This window comes from Oncorhynchus masou, chromosome 11 (assembly GCF_036934945.1).
Source record: "Oncorhynchus masou masou isolate Uvic2021 chromosome 11, UVic_Omas_1.1, whole genome shotgun sequence".
Lineage (NCBI taxonomy): Eukaryota > Metazoa > Chordata > Actinopteri > Salmoniformes > Salmonidae > Oncorhynchus > Oncorhynchus masou.
The window spans coordinates 34,833,278-34,852,229 of record NC_088222.1 but is presented as its reverse complement, the minus strand read 5'-3'; the positions used below and the strand labels follow the sequence as shown (position 1 = coordinate 34,852,229).

The following is an 18,952-nucleotide window of genomic DNA, read 5'->3' as shown; positions in this document are numbered from 1 at the left end:
GATGCTCAACATTGCCATCATAAATTCTACATTGTCTGGGGGACTCTGCAAAGGCCCATTCTCAGAAGCCGCGGGTGCTGTTCCCAGAAGTCATTCAAAATGCAGCATGTGCATTCACTTTGTGATATGGCTACAGTGGCAGGAAGAGGGGAGACAAGAGTGTGGCACCAGGGTGTGTGGACCAAGTTGTAACTCAGGTGAAGTTTGAAGGGCGCTAGATAGCGTGTGTGGTGTGCATTCGGAGAGGACGCAGGGCAAAGTGTGGGAGATGTGTAGAAACCTCCTTTGGGTGTTCTACGTGTTCTGTGCCACTTGCAGGATGGGGCCGTGCCTCCAGAAGTTGTAGACTAAATGCAAACACTTAAGCGACAGTGTGAAATACAGTATGAATTCGTCCTACAAATCTTTTATTGTCTCTGAACAGTTGTTGTTTTGTATCTTCATTATCTGTGTCTTTAGCTGTTGCATTCAATGAATTGTTGTCGAAGTAGGTTACTCTTTCCACATTTTGTGTCAGCCCTGGTCTGTACCAAATCTTATTAGAGAGGTTACTGTAATAGGTCTGGGTGTAGCTGGTGCAGAGGATTCAGGCGCAGGACAACAGAGATGACTAATACATGTACATTTACTCAAGACTTTCAAATACAAGTCGATAATACCGTGCCCACAATACGGACCAAAAAACAACAAACAAACACACACAAAAACCATGGGGAAAACAGAGGGTTAAATAATGAACATGTAATTGGGGAATTGAAACCAGGTGTGTAAAACAAAGACAAAACAAATGGAAATCAAAAGTGGATCGGCGATGGCTAGAAGGCCGGTGACGTCGAACGCCGCCCGATCAAGGAGAGGGACCGACTTCGGCGGAAGTCGTGACAGTTACCTACATTTTGAAACAGTCTCTGAATAGTTGTTTGTATTTTTACATTGTTACAGAAGTAAGATTCGTTGTCAAACAAATAGCCTACTTTGTGTGGGTTTTGAAATACTTTCTCAATATTGTCATCATGTTACATTTTGGATAAATATATTTATTTATATGTAAAATAAATAAATATATTATACTTGGTACATTTTGAGTGGGTAATTTAGTCAAATTTACTACAATTTAAAAACTATAGTTTTTTTGTTCTGTTAATTGTTTTTTTGATAGCGTGTATTTACACAAATGAAGACAATATGAGTGTTATTCCTATTGACATGAATGTGGTGTCATATTAAAGAAGAGGTTGTGCTCTTTAAAACTAAGCTAACTTGTGATTGTCATTTGTTCTGTTTATTTGAAATATGTGACAAAATTTGCTTTATCTTGAAATGTTTCAGTAATTTACAGCATCATTCTATAATTCAATTAGGGTCTAAAGTGTTAATTGATATGGCGTATACCTTCACGACACTACTTTGGTACGCACAGTGGGGAATAAGAAGCGAGTATATGTAATTCCCACTAAAAAACAAGTGACAGTAGTGCAGAGTGATTGGTGCTTTTTGAGGTCAATTAAATTTCAGGTTTAGATTTTCTTTTTGTACATTAAATGCACAATGCATTATGTGGGTTAAATGCTGTAACAACACAGAATAAAACAATTAATACAAGCCCAATGATAGTAGTGACTGCCATTACTTCAAAACACTTCTTAACCATCATTTATTCACATTATTTGACTTTATTAAAATATTTCAGTTATTGTGTATATTACATTTGATGACTTATTTCATTCCATGTCATAATTTCATCTCGATAGAGATGCTGCCTATGTTGTCTGACAAAATCACTATTTTAGTATGAAACAACTGTTCTATCCCTCTTAATCGCGCATTCTTCTGTCAGACGTAAAATAAACACATACCGGACAAGTCGGCATGCAATGGATTATGGTCATTATTGTTAATTACCATGTTTTCTGCTATAAACTATGTGGAAAATTGTCCTGTTGGAAACTACAACTCCCTATTACGTCGCACAGTAACTTGATCGCACTTGATCTGATTTATCACTACAGAAACTGTGCATTGAGCTCACACAAGAAAAAAAAACAGACCATCAATTAGTTGTTAAAAAAATGAACAATAACTGACTTGTCGGTTAATGCGCAACACTAATATACAGCGGATACCCTCCACTACACCTCTGTGAGTGAGTGTGTGTATGTGTGCGTGTGATATCTTTTCTCCTAGATAATAAAGGAGAGGTGTGAGGCCTCCTCGCTCGCTGAATTGTTGGCTCCCTGCCCCACCTTGCCTCAACAGTCCAGACACACACACATCACAGGAGGCCCGAGAGGATCAACGCTCTACTTCTGGGCAGGCATGACACACCTTACTAACAGAGCCTGTTTCCCATTCACAGCCAATGGGTGGCAATATTTATTACTCCTGTATTACCTAGCAGTCACTCTCCTGGCTGTCAGGGCTCTTTTATATTAGCTGACTCTGATCTGGCAGTCACTCTCCTGGCTGTCAGGGCTCTTTTATATTAGCTGACTCTGATCTGGCAGTCACTCCTGGCTGTCAGGGCTTTTTTATATTAGCTGACTCTGATCTGGCAGTCACTCTCCTGGCTGTCAGGGCTCTTTTATATGAGCTGACTCTGATCTGGCAGTCACTCTCCTGGCTGTCAGGGCTCTTTTATATGAGCTGACTCTGATCTGGCAGTCACTCTCCTGGCTGTCAGGGCTCTTTTATATTAGCTGACTCTGATCTGGCAGTCACTCTCCTGGCTGTCAGGTCTCTTTTATATGAGCTGACTCTGATCTGGCAGTCACTCTCCTGGCTGTCAGGGCTCTTTTATATTAGCTGACTCTGATCTGGCGGTCACTCTCCTGGCTGTCAGGGCTCTTTTATATTAGCTGACTCTGATTTGGCAGTCACTCTCCTGGCTGTCAGGGCTCTTTTATATTAGCTGACTCTGATCTGGCAGTCACTCTCCTGGCTGTCAGGGCTCTTTTATATTAGCTGACTCTGATCTGGCAGTCACTCTCCTGGCTGTCAGGGCTCTTTATATTAGCTGACTCTGATCTGGCAGTCACTCTCCTGGCTGTCAGGTCTCTTTTATATGAGCTGACTCTGATCTGGCAGTCACTCTCCTGGCTGTCAGGGCTCTTTTATATTAGCTGACTCTGATCTGGCGGTCACTCTCCTGGCTGTCAGGGCTCTTTTATATTAGCTGACTCTGATTTGGCAGTCACTCTCCTGGCTGTCAGGGCTCTTTTATATTAGCTGACTCTGATCTGGCAGTCACTCTCCTGGCTGTCAGGGCTCTTTTATATTAGCTGACTCTGATCTGGCAGTCACTCTCCTGGCTGTCAGGGCTCTTTTATATTAGCTGACTCTGATCTGGCAGTCACTCTCCTGGCTGTCAGGGCTCTTTTATATTAGCTGACTGATCTGCCAGTCACTCTCCTGGCTGTCAGGGCTCTTTTATATTAGCTGACTCTGATCTGGCAGTCACTCTCCTGGCTGTCAGGGCTCTTTTATATTAGCTGACTCTGATCTGGCAGTCACTCTCCTGGCTGTCAGGGCTCTTTTATGTTAGCTGATTCTGATCTTGCGGTGTTCTTCATTTTGCTCTTTCTCTATGGCACCCAGTCTCTCTCTATGGCATCCAGTCTCTCTCTATGGCACCCAGTCTTCTCTCTATGGCATCCAGTCTTCCTCTATGGCACACAGTCTTTCTCTATGGCACACAGTCTCTCTCTATGGAACCACAGTCTCTCTCTATGGTACCCAGTTCTTCCTATGACACCCACTCTCTCTCTATGGCACAGTCTCTCTTTATGGCATCCAGTCTTCTCTTTGGCACACAGTCTCTCTCTATGGAACTCAGTCTCTCTCTATGGAACCCAGTCTTTCCTATGACACCCACTCTCTCTCTATGGCACACAGTCTCTCTCTATGGCATCCAGTCTTCTCTTTGGCACACAGTCTCTCTCTATGGCATCCAGTCTTCTATATGGCACACAGTCTCTCTCTATGGCATCCAGTCTTCTCTTTGGCACACCGTCTCTCTCTATGGAACCCAGTCTCTCTCTATTGTACCCAGTCTTTCCTATGACACCCAGTCTCTCTCTATGGCACACAGTCTCTCTCTATGGCATCCAGTCTTCTCTGTATGTCATTCAGTCTTCTCTCTGTGGCCCCCAGTCTCTCTATGGCACCCTGTCTCTCTATGGCATCCAGTCTTCTCTCTATGGCATTCAGTCTTCTCTCTATGGCACACAGTCTCTCTCTATGGCATCCAGTCTTCTCTGTATGTCATTCAGTCTTCTCTCTGTGGCCCCCAGTCTCTCTATGGCACCCTGTCTCTCTATGGCATCCAGTCTTCTCTCTATGGCATTCAGTCTTCTCTCTATGGCATTCAGTCTTCTCTCTTTGGCATCCAGTCTTCTCTCTATGGCATCCAGTCTTCTCTCTTTGGCATCCAGTCTTCTCTCTATGGCATCCAGTCTCTCTCTATGGCACACATTCTCTCACTATGGCACACAGTCTCTCTCTATGGGGCAGTCTTTTGAAGATAGATCTCACCAGACATATTTTACTCATGTAAATCCACCCCTAGTCAGTCTGCTCTGGGGGCATGGAGAGACCCTCCCTCTATGACCTTCTAGTCAGTCTGCCCAGGGGGCAGGGAGAGACCCTCACACAGTGACCTTCTAGTCAGTCTGCCCTGGGGGCAGAGAGAGACCCTCACACAGTGACCTTCTAGTCAATCAGGCCCCAGGGCAGGAAGAGACAGGCTGCTCTGTGGGAACCTAACAGCAGCTTAAATGTCTGAGCAGAGAGAAAAAGAGGAGTGATTCTGCTTCATAGACAGACAGCAGTGAGGAAATGTGTTTGTCTGTGCTGATGCTTTTACTACTGTGTCTGTAGTGATGGGTTTACTACTACTACGTCTGAGCCTGGAGACATTAAAGAGTCGAGCAGCTCTGTTAACATGCCCTAAACATAGGGAAAGACTTCTCTGATGCTACAGCCATCTAGCCTGGCGACTCAAACAAAATACTTCCACTGCTCTGTCGTTCACCACATCTTTTAGTCTGACACGGCCATCATTGAAGTCGTTTGTGGTGACAAGGGGCACGAGGGGTGTTGCACAAAACAATCGTCTCCAATCAATCAGAGTGTCAAAGCCAATGATGAATTTACTCACGTGTGTTCTGGTTCTGGCTCAACCCATTGGTTTCTGGTCCAATCAGATGGCCACGAATGTGTTCGCATTCATTGAAGGGCCAGGTACTCAGATCCAGACTCATTGTGGAAAAGAAACTAACGTCCCGGGGTGTGGCCTAGTCATCAGCCATCAGGAATGTGTTCAGCTCCTTGTTGTTGCTTGTTGCTATCCCACTCTTTTATCCATCTTATGAACAAAACAATTCATACAAGGGGAGAAGTTATGGTGACTGTTATCATTGGTGAATTCTTTTCAATGCGTATCACAGCTGATATGATATGGCAACACCTCTCTTGGTATTGATTGATTTCATTGATTTGACCATTTAAAAAAAAAGTACATTCAGTAGTTACATACATTCAGACAACGATCAAGGATAATACAATCAAGTCACTGACTTATTTCTGTTGTGTAGTCTATCCTTGTTAGTGCATGTCGGGTACACAAATACTCTCTGTGGTGTAAATGTTTATATACAGCTGAGGTATTATCCTCTCGTAGGAGACATGCTGTCTCCTCTCTCCTCCAGCCTCGTGCCACTTAGCTCCTCAGACCCTCTCATGATCATACTATATTATTAGTCTGATCCCCTCACTTCTGTCTCTCCTTTTTTCTTTCTCCTTCTTTGTTTTCATCCTCTGCAGCAGCAACTCTGCCAGGGATAGAGGGAGTGAGAGAGAGAGAGAGTGCGAGCGGTAGAGAGAGGGAGAGATATTTGCTTAACCAAATCCTCGAAAAAGGCACCCCCTTCTTTGATCCTCTCCCAAATTTACTGCGTCCACTTTCATTTGGTCATCTGTCAGTTGGCTGTGCTGCGTAGAATGAGAGGAAGCAGACACAGAGAAACAGAGACAATAGTCCATGTCTCTCTCGCATGCTATTTTTCCCTGTCACTTTTCCATCTGTCTTACTCCCTCTCATTTCTTTCCCTACTCCCTCTATCTCTCTCACGTCCTCTCAACACAGTTGAAGTCATGCTGGCACTGGCAGGTGTCTTTTTCAACGTCAGAGATTTGGATGGCATGTCTGTAACTCTGTATGTGTAGGTTAGTGTTCTCAAGAGCTCACGTCTTTGATGGCATTCTGTAACTCTGGATGTGTAGGTTAGTGTTCTCAATAGCTCATGTCTTTGATGGCATTCCAGTGTGAGCCAGGGTTCGCCCTCTTTGTTGGTCACTTGGAGTGCCAACAACAAATCCAAAATCAACACACAAGCATACACACACACTACGGTACAGACAGCATTCTTCTGTAGTATGAGAATAATACTGTAAAGTGGTTAAGTTCTATGTTCCACCGGTGAAACGACTTGATTTGTTTGTTTTGTGATGTCATGTTATGTTATGTCTCCATTATATCAGTTCCCTAACCCCTCCTCCTATTGTATTCCAGCCAGGAGAATGGTCTTGTTAGAGCTTTCCATGGCTCAAAGATGTCATTGTAATCTCCCACAAAAGAGAGAGCTCCTTTTTAATCTTCCTCCTCTTCATGCTCTCTCTCCGCTCCTCCACCCCTCCATTAGCAGGGAAATTGAGTGTTTTGCCCTTTCTCACTCTCTCTCTCTTCTCGTCCTCCCTCTACTCCTGCTCTGTTGTGTCATCCATTCAACAGTTCACACACATTCGCTCCTAGAATGGTCCATCTGAGTTAAAATGACACACTCTGTACTCTCTCTGTCTTTCTCTCCCTCCACAGTGAACACCTGTCGTGCTCGTTCCCCTTCTTCCTCCACGGGGAGAGTAACGTGTGCACCAGCGTGGAGATCAACCAGCACCAGCCTGTCTACCACCTGAGTGACGAGCACCTCACCCTGGCCCAGCAGGCCTCCAGCCCCTTCCAAGGTGGGTGGAGTGGAGTGTACACACATGTGGACACACACACACACACACACACATGCAGATGCACACAGGCGCACGCATGCAGGCATGCAGACACACACACACACACACACACACACACACACACACACGTTTTTTTAAACTTTCCGTGTGGGGACCAAACAGTTGATTCCCATTCAAAATCCTATTTTCCATAACCCCTAACCTTAACACCAAACCCCTAATCCTAACTCCTAAATGTAACCCCTAACCCTAATAGTGTTGCACGGTATACCAAAACATTGATACTTTTTTGATACTAGAACATGAAAAACGGTTTGGAACTAGAATTTGGGTTACTTTCGGTACTTCTGTCAAATGTGTCTCACAGAACAACCCTGTCTACCAGCACAGCCAACCCCTTGTTGCTAGCCTGTACTGGGAGTCTGGGCTGCATCATGTTAGCTCCCCAATCATGATGCACAGATGTTAACACACTTGAATAATGTGACACGGCATGTAGAAAGGTTGAAACTGTTCATTACTGTTCGCAAAACAATGTCCATACAGGCTAGAACACTTGTAACGTAACGTCCAGCTTTGTAGGCTAACTTTCCTTGCTGGCTGACAGCTAAAGCTAACATTGTTTGTGAAAATATGCAAACCACAACGCAAAACATGCCAATTTCAAAGCTGATTGCCACCAAAAAGTTTAATAATGAACTTATTTGGTCATCGTATCCTATTTAATATGCTATTGTGAATAGGCCAAGGCTCCATCTTGATTTGCCCAGTTTACTACTGAAATAAATGATTACCATTACGTAGTTAGATTGGTAAAAACAAAGTCAAATTGATTGTATGATTGTATAATTGATTCATTAATCTGTAGATGGCTGTCTCAAAAAAATTGCAAATGTAATGATATTGAACTCAAAAGATGCCCAATGATTGAACAGAGCAGTAGCTGAGTTTATGTCTCTGGATAAAGTGTCATTCAGTGACTTTGGCTAATATGCCTTCTTTATTTGCCTTGGTAGCGTTTTGGTATCGAGTATCGTGATGGTATCGAGTAATGTGATGCTAAACTGTGTATCGGTTTCTGGTATCATGACAACACTAAACCCTACTTGTAACCCTTGTTCTGGCAAAAAATGTCTCCAATTATTACTATCCTTGTGAGGACTTCTGGTACCCACAAGGATAATAAAACCAAAACACACACACACACACACACACACACTGCTCTGTTCTCTCTGCTCTGTGTCGTGTATCTAATAGAAGACAAGGGTAATCCTCAGGTATTAAGACCAGGCCCCTCTTCTCCGCTCCTCTCCTCCGCTCCGCCTCGCTTCATCAAACAGCCTGACAGTAATGATGTGCCACCAGCAGCCCTCTCACACCTCTCTCTGTCCCTCCCCTCTCTTTCCCCTTCTTCTGGCTTTTCCCTGTCCTTTTCCTACTCCTCCTCACGTACCCTTCCCAAATACCTCCACCTCTCCCCTGCCACCACCACCTCCCATTCTACTCCTCTTCTTGTTCTCCCTCTCCCTCCACCTTCCTCAAACTCTTCTCCCTCCCTCCTTCTAGCCCTCAGAGGGCTGTCCCCACTAGCTGAGCTCTGCTGCTGTAGACATCAGTACAATTAGCGGGGCCCAACGGCAGCAGCAAAGACAGCGCCCGGCAGCGTGTATAACACAGACACACAGAGAAGTGGGAGAGACTACACCGCAACAAAAGAGATCCCAACAAAAGAAAGAGAGTGAGAGAGAGAGGCTCCCTCACTACAGAGGAGAAGGAGGGGGAGGGAAGCTTGAAGAAGCGATCATTACACCAGGCACAAGGGCTTTGCCTTAGGTTAGGGAACAAAATGCCACCTCCGCTCTTCTCTTCCTCTCAACTCCTCTCTCAGTTAGACTGAGTAATTCCTCAGCCCCCCTGCATCCCCTCTCCACCCACCTAATAATGGTGATCACTTTGTCCATTCTCTGATCTGACTGGAGCGCAGCGGCATTGCGGCACAGGGAAAACTAGTTGTGCAGAGCCTGTGGTTTAGCGGTAGGCCTACCGCTCCCAGCCAGTCACATATACTCAACTCCCCGCCGCAGACCAGGTTTAATCCCCGTATCCACCCTTCCTACTGTTTTCCCACTTGCCTGTCTCCCCTTCTGTTTCCAGCTGTCTGAATAAAGTGTATAAATGAAATATTCTAATTTTCTTATATTAAAGCCTGCTGGTCTATATAATCAATAGCAGGTTATTGAACGTACTTCCAGTAATGGTAGAGAGGGATTGTTTTTTTGCATGTCGATAGGTAGATAGATCTACACAGCACAGCATAGCACTACACTGTGTGACTCTCTCACTCTCTCTTTAGTCACTAGTGGGATTGCAAATTTTTCTGGTAAATTTCAATGGAAAGTTAAGCCCGGGAATTTTGCTTAAATTCATTTAAAAAAGTTAGCTTATAACAGTGAACCTTTTTTGTGGGATAAACATAAGGCAATTCTAGGTCTTGTGGCATATTTTGGTTAAACTATCCACAATTCAATGGAATTGCAACCCTCTGCATGTACAGTGCACTCTTCCATCACATGTACAGCTTATTCTCAAGATCTTGCACATTTACATTTACATTTAAGTCATTTGCACACTAATGAGATGCTTTTGAGCCCACACTAATACACTGTCTGAGCCAAGGACAACATGTTTTCTGGTAAGTTTTGATTACAATTCTTGGTGGGGTGAATATATTTTATATGACATACATGATTTTTTGTTAACTAGTAAATAGTAGCCTACAGCAAAGTGTTTAAATAATTTCTAACTTTTTAATTTCTGCTAGTAAGTTTTTGCTACCATGTGGGTTTTAGCTTGCTTGAGCCTGCTAACTGAGGAGTGTTAATTCACCTGTTTCCGTACATGTTTCCTTTAAAAAAATGTATCTTACAAAGCAGTTGTTTAATCGAACTGCTTAACTTCATGCGACGAGCAATCCCGTATCCGGGATCCTATTTATAGCCTCAAGCTCATTAGCATAACGCAACGTTAACTATTCATGAAAATCGCAAATGAAATGAAATAAATATATTTGCTCTCAAGCTTAGACTTTTGTTAACAACACAGTCATCTCAGATTTTCAAAATATGCTTTTGAACTATAGCTAAACAAGCATTTGTGTAAGAGTATTGATAGCTAGCATAGCTATAAGCCTAGAATTCAGCCAGCAACATTTTCACAAAAACAAGAAAAGCATTCAAATAAAATAATTTACCTTTGAAGAACTTCAGATGTTTTCAATGAGGAGACTCTCAGTTAGATAGCAAATGTTCAGTTTTTCAAAAAAATATTATTTGTGTAGGACAAATCGCTCCGTTTTGTTCACGTTTGGCTACGAAAAAAACCTGTATCCAGTTATAGCCTCAAGCTCATTAGCATAACACAACGTTAACTATTCATAAAAATCGCAAATGAAATGAAATAAATATGCTAGCTCTCAAGCTTAGCCCTTTCTTAACAACACTGTCATCTCAGATTTTCAAAATATGCTTTTCAACCATAGCAAAACAAGCATTTGTGTAAGAGTATTGATAGCTAGCATAGCATTTAGCGTAGCATTTAGCGGGCAACATTTTCACATAAACCAGAAAAGCATTCAAATAAAATCATTGACCTTTGAAGAACTTTGGATGTTTTCAATGAGGAGACTCTCAGTTAGATAGCAAATGTTCAGTTTTTCCTGAAAAATGCTTTGTGTAGGAGAAATCGCTCCGTTTTGTACATCACGTTTTGCTACCAACAAATTCAGTCACCAAAACGCCAAAATTTTACCAAATTAATTAACTCCATAATATCGACTGAAACATGGCAAACATTGTTTAGAATCAATCCTCAAGGTGTTTTTCACATATCTCTTCATTGATATATCGTTCGTGGAAGTCTGCTTTCTCCTCTCAATCACATGGAAAAATACTTGCAGCTGAAGTTTGCGCACCAATTTCGACGCAGGACACCGGGCGGACACCTGGTAAATGTGGTCTCTTATGGTCAATCTTCCAATGATATGCCTACAAATACGTCACAATGCTGCAGACACCTTGCGGAAACGGCAGAAATTGTAGGCTCATTCCTGCCGCATTCACAGCCATATAAGTAGACATTGGAAAACAGCGCTTCAAAAATTTTGCTCATTTTCTGTTTGAAGTTTCATCTTGGTTTCGCCTGTAGCATCAGTTCTGTGGCACTCACAGATAATATCTTTGCATTTTTGGAAACGTCAGAGTGTTTTCTTTCCAAAGCTGTCAATTATATACATAGTCGAGCATCTTTTCGTGACAAAATATCTTAGTTAAAACGGGAATGTTTTTTTATCCAAAAATGAAATACTGCCCCTAGAGTTCCAAGAGGTTAACTACTTGTCTGTACATGGAATTGTATTTTTATTTATTTTACAATTTTATTTAGAATCTTTACAGGAAAATGCCACGGGCACTATCTGATGTGTGTAGACATTTCACTGCAGCTAATGTAGAAGGAAAAGCTGTGTACATTTGCAAATACTGTTCAAAATCATATGTGAAGAATGCAACAGAGATGTAGAATCATCTGGCCAAGTGCATAAAGTTCCCTCAGCGCTCACAACAAGCAACCTCTGACAAAAGTCCTTCTCCTTCTATTTGAGGTGAAAATGATGAATCAGACACCTTATCGATAGCAACAGCTCATGGTCCTCCTGGAATCAGAAGGTTTTTGACTCAATGGAGGAACGTAGTCAGAGAAATACTGATGAATGTCTTGCTCGAGTTGTGTATGCAACTGGTTCAACTCTGATGCTCACAGGCCATGTGTATTGGAAGAGATTTGTGAATGTTCTTTGCCCAGCTGACACCCCTCCAACCAGACATGCTTTATCTACTCATTTGCTGGATGCAGAGTTCAACAGAGTTCAAGTGAAGATCAAGCAAATCATAGAGGAAGCAGACTGTATTGCAATCAACTCTGATGGTTGGTCGAATGTTCGTGGGAAAGGAATAATTAACTACATCATCACCACCCCTCAACCAGTATTCTACAAGAGCAGAGACACAAGGGACAACAGACACACCGGTCTCTACATTGCAGATGAGCTGAAGGCAGTCATCAATGACCTTGGACAACAGAAGTTATTTTCACTGGTGACAGACAATGCTGCAAACATGAAGGATGCTTGGTCTAAAGTGGAGTCCTACCCTCACATCACACCCATTGGCTGTGCTGCTCATGCTTTGAATCTGCTCCTCAAGGACATCATGGCACTGAAAACAATGGAGACACTCTACAAGAGAGCCAAGGAAATGGTTAGGTATGTGAAGGTTCATCAAGTAACAGCAGCAATCTACCTCACCAAGCAAGGTCAGAAGAAATAGAGCACCACATTGAAGCTGCCCAGCAACACCCGTTGGTGTGGTGTTGTCATCATGTGACAGTCTCCTGGGGGGGAAGGAGTCCCTTCAAGAAATGGCCATATCACAGTCTGCCGAATGGACATCCCCATCAAGAGGATCATCCTGGATGGTGTATTTTGGGAGAGAGTGGTAAGCAGCCTGAAACTCCTGAAACCTATAGCAGTAGCCATTGCACGGATTGAGGGAGACAATGCCATCCTGTCTGATGTTCAGACTCTGCTTGCAGATGTAAGAGAAGAAATCCGTACCGCCCTGCCCACTTCACTGTTGCTCCAAGCAGATGAAACTGCAGTTCTGAAATACATCAAAAAGCGTGAAGACTTCTGCCTGAAACCCATACATGTTGGACCCCAAGTATGCTGTTAAGAGCATCCTGTCTGGTGCAGAGATCAACAACGCCTATGGTGTCATCACTACCTTGTCTCGCCACCTTGACCTGGATGAGGGCAAGGTTCTTGGCAGTCTGGCGAAGTACACTTTCAAGCATGTGCTTTGGGATGGAGATGCAATATGGTAGTCATGCCAACATATCTCATCAGCCACCTGGTGGAAGGGACTTTGTGGTTCTGAGGGTCTTTCCCCCGTTGCCTCCATCATCCTCCAAATCCCACCAACATCAGCCGCCTCAGAGCGCAACTGGTCCTTGTTTGGGAACACACACCAAAGCACGCAACAGGCTGACCAATACACAGGTTGACAAATTGTTGGCCATCCTGGCAAATTTGAGGCTTTTTGAGCTTGACAATGAGTCATCTTCAACAAGGTTGGAAAGTGACACTGAAGATGAGGCCTCAGAGTCTGATGTTCAAGAGGTGGACATTGAGGAGGGCCAGGGAGAAGACATGGAAGCCTGAGAGGAAGCCAACCAAAGCGTTAGTTTCTAGACTATAATTTTACAGATATATATTGAAAACGTTTTTGGGAGATGCGATGTATCACTGGGGATCATTCAATAATCCCTTTCTTTTGTTGTTCAGTGAAATCATCTCATGTGAAGAGTCAACTCATTTAATTAAAGTTCAATTCGTAACAAATGTTTTAAAAAAATATATTGGAAGGATTAAATCATTTGCGTTTTATCTCCAAAGCCCCATATACTACCCACCACTGCGACCTCTATGCTCTCGTTGTCTTTGCTAGGTAAAGCCCCGCCTTATCTCAGCTCACTGGTTACCATAGCATCACCCACCCCTTGCACCCGCTCTAACTGGTATATTGCACTGGTCATCCCCAAAGCCAACACTTCCTTTGGTCGCCTTTCCTGCCAGTGCTCTACTGACAATGACTGGAACAAATTGCAAAAATCTCTGAAGCTCTAGTCTTATATATCCCTCTCTAACTTCAAGTATCAGCTGTCAGAGCAGCTTACCGATCACTGCACCTGTACACAACCAATCTGTAAATAGAACACCCGACTACTTCATCCCCATATTATTACTTACCCTCTTGCTCTTTTGCACCCCAGTATCTCTACTTGCACATCATCATCTGCACATATATCACTTTTGTATTAAAGTTGTAATTATGTTTCGCCTCTATGGCCTATTTATTGCCTTACCTCCCTACTCTTCTACATTTGCACACACTGTACATAGATCTTTCGGTTTTTCTTTTTGTCCACAAGGTGTATTTTTATCCGTTTTTTTTATCTGATTCTACTGCTTGCATCAGTTACCTGATGTGGAATTTAGTTCCATGTGGTCATGGCTCTATGTAGTACTGTGCACTCCCATAATCTGTTCTTGACTTGGGGATTGTGAAGAGACCTTTAGTGGCATGTTTTCTGGGGTTTGCATGGCTGTGTGCTAGTAGTTAAAACAGACATCTCGGTACATTCAGCATGTCAAGACGTATTATAAAAACAAGTAGTGATGAAGTCAATCTTCCTTCCACTTTGAGCCATGAAAGATTTGCATGCATATTATTAATGTTAGCTATCTTTGTACATTTAAGGGCCAACCATGCTGCCCTGATATGAGCCAATTGCAATTTTCACAGGTCTCTCTTTGTGGTGAACAGTAGTACAGGTGCGACAAAACTAGATCATGTAGGACCTGCCTTGTTGGTAGTGTTGTTAAAAAAGCAGAGCAGAGCTTTATTATGGACAGAATTCTCCCCATTGTTGTATCAACATGTTTTGACAATGACAGTTTACAATCCAGGGTTAGTCCAAGCAGTTTAGTCACCTCAACTTGCTCAAATTCCAAATGATTTATTACAAGATTTAGTTGAGGTTTAGGGTTTAGTAAATTATTTGTCCCAATTACAAATGCTTTTAGTTTGATAAATTTAGATCTAACTTATTCCTTGCCATCCATTCTGAAGCTAACTGGAGCTCTTTGTTAAGTGTTGCAGTGATTTCACTCACTGTAGTAGCTGACATGTATAGTGTTAAGTCACCCTCATGCATAGACACACTTGCTTTACTTATGTCATTAGTAAATATTGAAAAAAGTAAGGTGCTTAGACAGCTGCCTTGGGGAATTCCTGATTCTACCTGAATTATGTTGGAGAGGCTTCCATTAAAGAACACCCCCTGTGTTCTGTTAGACAACTTTTTATCCACAATATAGCAGGGGGTGTAAAGCCATAACACATACGTTGTTCCATCAGCAGACTACGTTCGATAATATGAAAAGCCACACTGAGGTCTAACAAAACAGCTCCCACAATCTCTTTATAATCAATTTCTCTCAGCCGATCATCAGTCATTTGTGTAAGTGCTGTGCTTGTTGAATGTCCTTCCCTTTAAGTGTGCTGAAAGTCTGTTGTCAATATGTTTCCAGTAAAATAGCCTTGCATCTGGTCAAACATTTTTTTCTCAAAAAAGTTTACTTAGGGCTGGTATCAGGCTGATTGGTTGGCTATTTGAGCCAGTAAAGGCGGCTTTACTATTCTTGGGTAGCGGAATTACTTTGGCTTCTCTCCAGGCCTGAGGGCACACACTTTACACTAGGCTTAGATTGAAGATATGGCAAATAGGAGTGGCGATATAATCCGCTATTATACTTAGTGATTTTCCATCCAAGTTGTCAGACCCCTGTGGCTTGTCAGACAACAATAATTGTTTTACTTCTTTCGTGCTCACTTTACGGAATTCAAAATTACAGTGCTTGTCTTTCATAATTGGATCAGTTATACTTGGATGTGTAGATGTATGCTAGCTCAGGGTGTGTCAAGTCTATCAGATAGTGGGCCAGACCCTTAGCTACTGTACTGTACTGCCTCTGCTCTTTTACCAATATAGCAACCTGTCCATAGCATGTATGGGGACTTGAGGTGGCAGACTGAAAGACATGCTGCTCTATGTGTTTGATTCCATATTGCACAGGCAAATGGATCAATGGTTTAATGTGGAGTCAATTGTCCTCTGGTCATCAAAGATGTTTATCTTTAATTAAATACAGTGTTTAATGCACTTTGGTGGGACCACTGATGTGACCAGTACTGTATGTCAGAGCACTCCCCATCTTCCAATGGGTAATGTTGTGTGTTTGACATCAGTACAAACCAAAGGCTGAATTCCTAGGGTGTGTGCAAGTGTGTGTTCTAGCCACGAGTTGTGTCTGGTTTAGCAGATTGAGCGTAGCGGCAGATATGGGCTGATGTGTGCTAGTCTCCCTCCCTCTCTCCCCCACCACTCACCTCTGACAGGCTTGGTTTAGTGTGCGGTAGAGCGCTCCAGCCTCTTCAGGATATGACCTCATAAAACAGCGCAGAGTGAATGTAATGAACTCTCAGCCCATTTAACTGATCTGAGCATATTTGACATGTCTTCAGGGAGATGGAGACAGAGAGAGAAGGGGAGATGGAAGGAGGTAGGTAGGGAGGGAGGGAGGGAGGGAGGGAGGGAGGGCGGGATAAAGGAAACATTTCCATAATTGTGTTGGATTTGATCTTTTTCCCCTGCGTTGCTAGATATTTTTTATTTGGTTCCAAATAGAAATGCGCACACAAAGAGAAAGGGTATGCAGTAATCATATCAACAGGAATTAAATTCAAACTCTCTCTGTGATGTGTAGTGCTTGTGTTTCTGCAATGCAAATGACCTTAGATTCTCCTCAATAGTCAATCCATTTCTGCTGAAGCAGTTGTTGGATGTTAGAATGAATGAAGTCCTGGCTGTATTGTGTGATCTGGAGTGGACCCCATAGAACATCAGAGGTGTGTATGAGTCAGTTAGTCAGTCAGTCTGTCTGTTTCCTGTTGTATTCTCTGAGGAAACTGTATGTTCACTCGATTGTCTGGTGAGGTCACCATCCACTTGCTACTTACTATGTCCCCTCCACCCAATCTCAGTGTGGTGGGAAATGAATATAGATTGACCAGCCTTCTTATAAGGTCCTGACCTTGAGTGGCTTGTGTTTAGCTGGCCAGCACCCTGTGTTCTAGATGTTCTCTTTCTCTAATACGCTGTGTTCCCTGTGAGATTGCCTTCTCTTCCCCTCCTCCCTCACGCCCACCAGCCAGCTCCTGTTATGTGGCAAAGGAGGAGAGATGATGAATCCCTGTCTGTCTGTCTGTCTGTCTGTCTGTCTGTCTGTCTGTCTGTCTTACCCTTTCTCTTTCTCCCCTTCTCCCTCTCTTCTGGAAACTCCATACTGTCCAGCCAGTGAGCCACTATGCCAGATCAATACTCACAGGGACAGGGCCAAACATTACAACAGCGATTCTCAATGATAATACTCCAGTCTGAACTTAAACTTCTAAACAACTACAAGCAAGTAGAAAGTAGTAAAAATAATGAAATAATTGAATCTCTGAGCTATTTTTCTTCAATCCCTGTATTTCAATATAGAGCTTTTAGCCAGTGCTTTCAGAGCTTATTAACATTCTTCATCAAGAATATGGTCAAAATTGAATTAAAAAATTACAATTAAAAAAATTGAATTATTTGAAATTATTTCCATAGTTGCTTCAGTTAATATCAATATAGCATTAAAAATTGTTTTTAGAATGACATTTTGGCTTCTTTTTTTCCACAATGCGAATATTGGGTGGTGACTGAAAATCGACAAAACGAGTTGACAACCCCTGCACTACAGTAATGAGCACAACTGGAAGTAATGATCCCCAACTATTCTCTGTTTAATTATTATCCTAAGCTGTGAGGGTGTTGTCCACTCTTTGGTGTCTAGCCCGGATTACTGAAAAAGTACTTTGCGACAACTGCTACTGCAAAAAGGCTTTAATTACATGTGATTGATTGATATCTGGGGCGGCAGGTAGCCTAGTGGTTAGAGCGTTGGATTAGTAACCAGAAGGTTGTAAGATCAAATCCCCGAGCTGACAATTTAAAATTCTGTCATTCTGCCCCTGAACAAGGCACTGTTCCTAGGCTGTCATTGAAAATAAGAATTTGTTCTTAACTGACTTGCTAGTTAAATAAAATACAGTGTAGGTGTCAGAATGCTGTCAGCTCTATCATTCTCTACCTCGTTGTGAATCAGTACTTTATACAGCCCTGAGAGGCCTGGGCATCCCAGTGATGGGCTGCTGTATGTCTCTGGAAGTGCTTGGCCAGTTGTGCGCTGGTGGGAGAGAGAGAATTGTGTTGGGCAAAGGTCACATTATTAACACTGGATGGAGGGGTGATAGGTGGAAGGAAAATGGATGAAAGGATGCGGGGGGGGTAATAAACCAGAGAGTGGTTGTAATGGTGGGGGATGTATGCAGTAGGATGGGGGGGATTTATTCTGATGTAACACAGCATCTGAAGTGAGACTGTGTGTGTCTCCCTCCCTCCAGTCATCCTGAGTCCGTTTGGTCTGAACGGGACTCTGACGGGGCAGTCATTCAAGCTGTCAGACCCTCCCACCCAGAAACTGATTGAGGAGTGGAACCAGTTCTATCCCATCAGCCCCAGCTCGAAAGACAAGGACAAGCAGGGCTCGCCATCGGAGGACAAGATGGAGGACATGGACTGGGAGGACGACTCCCTGGCCGCAGTGGAGGTCCTTGTCGGTAAGACACACTGAACAGTCTCCCCTAAAAGTCTGCTATATGGCAGGGAAGAAAGGATGGGGCTTCAATTCCTTCAGGAATCACATACAAAAAATGTATTCAGATGTGATGACCCGGGTAGCTAACCGGGAGTGTATGTCTGTCTCTCGGTCCAGGTGGTGTGAGGATGGTGTACCCCGCCTGCCTGGTGCTGGTGCCCCAGTCTGACATCCCAGCTGTGGCCCCCCAGGGTTCCTCCCACTGCACCACCGTCTACACGGGTGGACTCCAAGTGCCTGCATCCCAACGAGACCCCGCCATCTCGTCGGTCACCCTCACGCCCCCCACATCACCCGAGGAGGCCCAAACAGGTAGAATAGGCAAGAATTTACAAACCTATGGATGTTTATTTAAACGACAGTCTGTATAGTATTGATTATGTAAATAAGATTTACCATATCAATTAGACAATATTCAAATGTGTCTGGAGAGTTGGTGTGACACTTGTATGTTCGCCTTATATAGTGTGTAGTGGACAAGAGGGGTCTCAAAGCTGGTTATTGTAGGACAAT

The 18,952-nt window shown here is 43.2% G+C and overlaps 1 protein-coding gene across 2 annotated transcripts in view; it reads left to right on the top strand.

The window, feature by feature from the left end:
• The window catches only part of LOC135548584 (mediator of RNA polymerase II transcription subunit 13-like), a 119,347-nt gene that overhangs the window by 58,843 nt on the left and 41,552 nt on the right, over positions 1 to 18,952 (top strand). For both annotated transcript variants that reach the window (XM_064978336.1, XM_064978337.1), the window contains exons 4-6: positions 6,872 to 7,017; positions 18,186 to 18,401; positions 18,557 to 18,751. In XM_064978336.1, coding sequence (XP_064834408.1) covers positions 6,872 to 7,017; positions 18,186 to 18,401; positions 18,557 to 18,751 — 557 coding nt within the window. The remainder of the gene's footprint in view (positions 1 to 6,871; positions 7,018 to 18,185; positions 18,402 to 18,556; positions 18,752 to 18,952) is intronic.